This window comes from Haliotis cracherodii, unplaced genomic scaffold (genome assembly GCF_022045235.1).
Source record: "Haliotis cracherodii isolate W230 unplaced genomic scaffold, xgHalCrac1.p SCAF_7, whole genome shotgun sequence".
NCBI classification, from domain to species: domain Eukaryota; kingdom Metazoa; phylum Mollusca; class Gastropoda; order Lepetellida; family Haliotidae; genus Haliotis; species Haliotis cracherodii.
Window position 1 is genome coordinate 48714541 of NW_027266330.1, and position 7961 is coordinate 48722501.

The window sequence follows — 7961 nt, forward strand, 5'->3', positions numbered from 1 at the left end:
TCGTTACATGTTTATAAAAGCAAGAAATCTGTCACATATTGGTATTTATGTATACCATTACTCTTTTCAGGTACCCAAATTGTATATTTCTGAGCTTAGACGATCAGTATGGGCTTGGTTTTGAGACGACCTCTCATCTTCCAGAGCGGAGCTATGCAAGAAAAACAGTTGGATATCTGTTTGCAATAGCCCATGGCGCACAAATCATTTATGAAACTGATGATGACAACCGCCCACTCGATTTACTGAGACAGTTCCTTCTGGATCCAACAATGTGGGGTCTCTTGTATAAAGGAGAAAGGCTCTTCAACCCTTACCGCCATTTTGGACAGCCAACATTGTGGCCAAGAGGTTATCCACTTGGTTCAGTAGGAGAAAACATCACACTGGAGTATGAGCTGAATCACTGGAAAACCCCGTCCATTCAGCAGGGTGTTGTGAATGGTGATCCTGATGTGGATGCCCTTTTTAGACTGACCCGGAAACAGACCCATTCTCAACTCAAAGTGACCTTTGATGACCGAGCTCCACCAGCAATTGTCCCAGCTGGGGTGTTCTCACCCTTTAATTCCCAGAATACCCTTTTCCTGTATGATGCATTATGGGCACTACTGATTCCAACTACAACAACGTTCCGAGTGTGTGACATCTGGAGAGGCTACTGGGCTCAGAGACTCCTGTGGGAGATGGGAGGAAACTTAGGATTCTTTCCACCTAATGCTTTCCAGAAGAGGAATTCCCACTCCTACCTCAGTGATGCAAATGATGAAAAGGATCTCTACTTCCAAACAGAACGCCTTGTGACCTTCTTGTCCAAGTGGAGATGTGGAGCAGACAAGTCATTTTTTGACTGTGTGAAACGACTCTCAAAAGATATGTGTGAGAACAATTTTTGGAAGGAAAGTGACGTGATCCTAACTTCAATGTGGATAAGAGACCTCAATACCATTGGCTATGAGGAACCTAAAAGAGTTCCACTTGGGTCTATACCTGACAAAACCCTTCCAATTGTAAATAAAAGAATTCAACATCAAACCAGGAACACAGGCGAAATGTCCAACGTTGTTTTCTGGGCAGCAGAACAAACACCTCCTTTGACATATTCCCCAGAAATACAAAAGACAGCCATTTTGTCTAGATTAAACAAATCGGCATCTTATTGCAAGAATTACCCCTATAATGTTTCAATATTTGACAGTTCAATGACTATCCACACCTTCTCCAACATTCTACTGATTGTTGTCTTTAACTTCCCCCACTACCAGAACCTAGATCTCCTGGAGACTATTTATAGCATACATTTTCCAAATATCTTATATTGTGGTCCGAGGAAAGACCGTTTTGATGTAAACGCAAAGCACCTTACAAAACATGTCTCCTTTATTGAAGTTGATGTTGGTGATGGTTGGTTTGCCCAGAACTGTCTGACACAAGCAATGAAAATTAATTATAATGTAGATGGGTATCTCTACATCGGCGATGATACGTTGGTCAATGTTTGGAATCTGCATAATCTTCCATTTGATAAACTTTGGCTCGTTGATGCAACAGTTCTGCAACAGTCCACGAAGACGAAGTGGCAGTGGTTCAACAATCCAAGAGTTGGCCTGAAAATGTATCAAGCTGCCTTGAACGCATCAAAAGTCTTAGACAAACGTCGGTTTGACAGTTTTCTTCAGATGTTAGCAAGGAATACTAAAAAGGTTGATGGATTATTGAAGACAGCTTCAGACATTGCATATGTTCCAAGAAAAGTTAAAAATGATGTGATATATTTCATGGAACATTTTTCCAAATTCAACCTGTTTGTTGAGATAACAATTCCTACTGTTTTTGCTGGTATTGAAAAGTGGGAAAATGTCCACAAAATGACAGGAATGTATTTGTGGTATGATGGGAAAAGAAAACATGTCACAAAATATTTCAACAAGAATGGTATATTCCTCCATCCAGTTAAGCTATCAACTGTACTGCGGGAAGGCAAAGAGAGACAGTTTTTGTGTTGGACGTATCTACCTTTGACAATGAGAATGTCTCAAAAGGAATGAACAATACATTGCATCCATACCCTTGTAAGAACAATTTTCAGGAGCTGCCAAGAAGTTCATTGCCTTTACACGCGTGTAATACGTATGTGGCACGGAAGCTCAACGGTTTGAGCACGCGTGTGCAACGAGTGACCCATGCGTGTTACACGGGATCGGGTTTCAGTTGAATTAGACAAATAGATCAAATGATCATGAATAGTTAGATAAAACAAAACAATAAGATGTGACTCATGAGTAAATGAGCGACCATTGACCTGTGTTCACCAGGCCATTACCACAATTTCGGCTCCTCTTGATTTGTGTTCGGTTGCACTACTCATAATATACATGAACCTTTCCACTCGGGTCCAGTCAAGCCATTGTGACCAACAGGCAGTAGAACAGTAGTGAATTTAGACGCACGTTAAGTGCTGCGGGAAGCCCTAGTTGACACGCGTGTTGCGACTGGGTAAATATTCACAATAAATCAAGTGATTGTGTTTGTGGATTATATTGGACGTTCCGGTAGATTGCAAATATAACGATGTTCGTTCTCGCCAGATTTATGCTTTTGGTGGTACAATTATGATAGAGCAGTCACCATTACTACGTAGGAACATGCCACGCCCCCCCCCCCCCCCCCCCCCAACAACATTTTTCTTTTTCTGTAATAATTAATGAGAGGACGTTTTGTGGACAACTGAACAGAAAGAAACAATCGTTCGTGGTTTGTCTTGGGACTGCTCGCCCAAACACCCGTTGCTAAATCATGCACCTTGCACATTTTCGTTTTTGTAAATGCCATGCTTTCATGCTCTGCATGTGACAGTCTACGTTGAACAGCACAATATTATGACTTGACATATTGTTGTTGTGGGACGAAGATGTCAATAGGACTTCAATCAGGAGATTACTTTGATAACATTAGAGAGAACTACAATTATCGCGAAGTTATTTCAATTTTATGATACAAAGAAGTTAATTATTCACACTGTATATACTGCTTGACTGTGTGGACTTTGCAATTGCAAGGGATTCACATTATCAAAGCGTAAATCTGAAAGATCTTTCCTTGTGTAAGCGGGCATCTCATCTTAAGTTACTTTAAATAAATTGGTCAGTACAATACATTTTAAATGTTTGTGAATACTGAATTGCTTGTTTTTAAATTTGGTGTGATGATTTGACCAACTGACCCATTATTAAAGGTTAAAGTACCATAAACTTATTGTCCCCATGTGTAACTATCATCAACCCGTGTTGCAAGCCAAGTTATTGCTGAGTATGTTTTAAATATTGGCTAGTGTTGTGCACAACCACCAGTAGCTGACGTGATGACGTAAATCCTGCTGGAGTATCATGCAGGAAGCAGAGGTACTGTAAGTCCCCATGATCCCCAGCGAGATGGCCTAGCTTTGGTTACTTGTGGCCCATGGCCCGTGTTTAAATGATATGTTTGACCAACATTATATTTGTGATACAATTTGTTTCTAACATAACTTTGCATTCATGACTCACTCGTGTATATTTGAACATGTTCTCGTTGGTATATGACTAAAAAAAATGCCGATGCGCGACGTTACATTTTAACTTGTTGCTTAGTCATTACATAGTGACCACAGTGACTGCATATTGACTGCATAGTAAACACAATGAAAGCATAGTGACTGCATCATGTGATAAATAAACTGTTTGTGCAAAAATAAGAAAAAGAAGTATTATGCACATAGCTTGGCGTGAGCAGCCGATTGATAGAACCGGCGCGGGCCCATTCTACCATGCACAGTGAACAGAATGACTGCTTAGTGACCACAGTGACTGCACGGTGAACAGAATGACTGCTTAGTGACCACAGTGACCGCATAGTGAACAGAATGACTGCTTTGTGACCACAGTGACTGCACAGTGAACAGAATGACTGCTTAGTGACCACAGAGAGACTGCATAGTGAACAGAATGACTGCTTAGTGACCACATAGAGACTGCATTGTGAACAGAATGACTGCTTAGTGACCACAGTGAATACATAGGGATTCCAACAAAGTGATTGCATAGTAAACAATGTGGTTCATAGTGAACATAGTGACTCCATGGGGTACTATACATAGTGACACCATGGGGAATAGTTAAAATGTAACATCGCTTCGGCACCATGGGGAATAGAGTGACTGCATAGTGATCACAGAGCTGGCACAGTCACTGCTAAGTGAGTGAGCAGAGTGACTGCCTAGTGACCACAGTGACTGCATTGTGAACATAATGATTCGTCAATGATCACAGGACTGTATAGTGACCACAGTGAATGCATAGTTAACATAATGATTTGTCAATGACCACAGTACTATATAGTCACCACAGTGAATGCATTGTGGACAGAGTTATTCGTCAATGACCACAGTACTATATAGTCACCACAGTGACTGCATTGTGAACAGAATGATTCGTCAATGACCACAGTACTATATAGTTACCACAGTGAATGCATAGTTAACATAATGATTTGTCAATGACCACAGTACTATATAGTCACCACAGTGAATGCATTGTGAACAGAATGATTCGTCAATGACCACAGTACTATACAGTGACCACAGTGAATGCATTGTGAACAGAATGATTCGTCAGTGACCACAGTACTATAAAGTGACCACAGTGAATGCATTGTGAACAGAATGATTCGTCAATGACCACAGTACTCTATAGTGACCACAGTGAATGCATTGTGAACAGAATGATTCGTCAATGACCACAGTACTATCTTGACCACAGTGAATGCATTGTGAACAGAATGATTCGTCAATGACCACAGTACATTACAGTGACCACAGGGAATGCATTGTGAACAGAATGATTCGTCAATGACCACAGTACTATATAGTCACCACAGTGAATGCATTGTGAACAGAATGATTCGCCGGTGACCACAGTACTATCTTGACCACAGTGACTGCACGGTGAACAGAATGACTGCTTAGTGACCACAGAGAGACTGCATAGTGAACAGAATGACTGCTTAGTGACCACATAGAGACTGCATTGTGAACAGAATGACTGCTTAGTGACCACAGTGAATACATAGGGATTCCACAGTGAACAAAGTGATTGCATAGTGAACAATGTGGTTCATAGTGAACATAGTGACTCCATGGGGTACTATACATAGTGACACCATGGGGAATAGTTAAAATTTAACATCGCTTCGGCACCATGGGGAATAGAGTGACTGCATAGTGATCACAGAGCTGGCACAGTCACTGCTAAGTGAGTGAGCAGAGTGACTGCCTAGTGACCACAGTGACTGCATTGTGAACATAATGATTCGTCAATGACCACAGGACTGTATAGTGACCACAGTGAATGCATAGTTAACATAATGATTTGTCAATGACCACAGTACTATATAGTCACCACAGTGAATGCATTGTGGACAGAGTTATTCGTCAATGACCACAGTACTATATATTCACCACAGTGACTGCATTGTGAACAGAATGATTCGTCAAAAACCACAGTACTATATAGTTACAACAGTGAATGCATAGTTAACATAATGATTTGTCAATGACCACAGTACTATATAGTCACCACAGTGAATGCATTGTGGACAGAGTTATTCGTCAATGACCACAGTACTATATAGTCACCACAGTGAATGCATTGTGAACAGAATGATTCGTCAATGACCACAGTACTATACAGTGACCACAGTGAATGCATTGTGAACAGAATGATTCGTCAGTGACCACAGTACTATACAGTGACCACAGTGAATGCATTGTAAACAGAATGATTCGTCAATGACAACAGTACTATATAGTTACCACAGCCAATGCATTGTAAACAGAATGATTCGTCAATGACCACAGTACTATATAGTGACCACAGTGAATGCATTGTGAACAGAATGATTCGTCAATGACCACAGTACTATCTTGACCACAGTGAATGCATTGTGAACAGAATGATTCGTCAATGACCACAGTACATTACAGTGACCACAGGGAATGCATTGTGAACAGAATGATTCGTCAATGACCACAGTACTATATAGTGACCACAGTGAATGCATTGTGAACAGAATGATTCGTCAATGACCACAGTACTATCTTGACCACAGTGAATGCATTGTGAACAGAATGATTCATCAATGACCACAGGACTATCTTGTGCACAGTGAATGCATTGTGAACAGAATGATTCGTCAATGACCACAGTACTATACAGTGACCACAGTGAATGCATTGTGAAGAGAATGATTCGTCAATGACCACAGTACTAAACACTGACCACAGTGACTGCATTGTGAACAGAATGATTCGTCAATGACCACAGTACTATATAGTGACCACAGTGAATGCATTGTGAACAGAATGATTCGTCAATGACCGCAGTACTATACAGTGACCACAGTGAATGCATTGTGAACAGAATGATTCGTCAATGACAACAGTACTATATAGTGACCACAGTGAATGCATTGTGAACAGAATGATTCATCAATGACCACAGTACTATAGTGTGACAACAATGAGTGGACTGTGACCAGAATGATTCGTCAATGACAACAGTACTATAATGTGACCACAGTGAATACATTGTGAACACAATGATTCATCAATGACCACAGTACTATATAGTGACCACAGTGAATGCATTGTGGACAGTTATTCGTCAATGACCACAGTACTATATAGTCACCACAGTGAATGCATTGTGAACAGAATGATTCGTCAATGACCACAGTACTCTATAGTGACCACGGTGAATGCATTGTGAACAGAATGATTCGTCAATGACCACAGTACTATACAGTGACCACAGTGAATGCATTGTGAACAGAATGATTCGTCAATGACCACAGGACTATATTGTGACAACAATGACTGGACTGTGACCAGAATGATTCGTCAATGACCACAGTACTATATAGTGACCACAGTGAATGCATTGTGAACAGAATGATTCGTCAATGACCACAGTACTATATAGTGACCACAGTGAATGCATTGTGAACAGAATGATTCGTCAATGACCACAGTACTATATAGTGACCACAGTGAATGCATTGTGAACAGAATGATTCGTCAATGACCACAGTACTATATAGTGACCACAGTGAATGCATTGTGAACAGAATGATTCGTCAATGACCACAGTACTATATAGTGACCACAGTGAATGCATTGTGAACATAATGATTCATCAATGACCACAGTACTATATAGTGACCACAGTGAATGCATTGTGAACAGAATGATTCGTCAATGACCACAGTACTATATAGTGACCACAGTGAATGCATTGTGAACAGAATGATTCGTCAATGACCACAGTACTATATAGTCACCACAGTGAATGCATTGTGAACAGAATGATTCGTCAATGACCACAGTACTATATAGTCACCACAGTGACTGCATGGAAGTTATAACAATGGAGGGACAACTTGCTTTCAGGTGGGCTGCGTGGAGCCGTATTTTAACTGTAGATGTTGAAATTCGCCTTCCTGTTAATGTACGGAATTCCCAGGAGCAGATATGAATTGATATCGAAGTGCAATTAATGTACTGAGACGATCTTGTCTCGGTGCCGTATTTTAGGTCTGCCAGGCCAGCGTCTCACCCCATCCCCACCCGTTTAACGATACTGCTCATGCACGATGTGACATTTCCTTGTGATTAGATGTTGCATTCAGATGCAGAGCCACTGTATTGTAAATGCACCTCTCAAATCATAAGTCGGTACTCGACAGTATATTAACATAGTCATTCTTGATAAGTAATAAATATCACCACCCCTTTATCCCCTTTCTTTTTTCTCATTTTGATAAATGTCAGTATCCCCAGAACCCCGTGCTCCCACTTTCCATGATCTCCTTTAGATAAATCCCTGTCCGCAAAACGCCTCCTCTCCTTTCCCCGGATACCCTTTAGA

At 40.8% G+C, this 7961-nt stretch overlaps 1 protein-coding gene across 1 annotated transcript; it reads left to right on the plus strand.

The window, feature by feature from the left end:
- Positions 1-257: 257 nt before the first annotated feature.
- On the plus strand, positions 258-2048 carry LOC139448938 (uncharacterized). Its single transcript, XM_071230447.1, has one exon. It carries the CDS (start codon positions 273-275, stop codon positions 2046-2048), a length of 1776 nt encoding a protein of 591 aa, XP_071086548.1. The 5' UTR covers positions 258-272.
- Positions 2049-7961: the final 5913 nt, after the last annotated feature.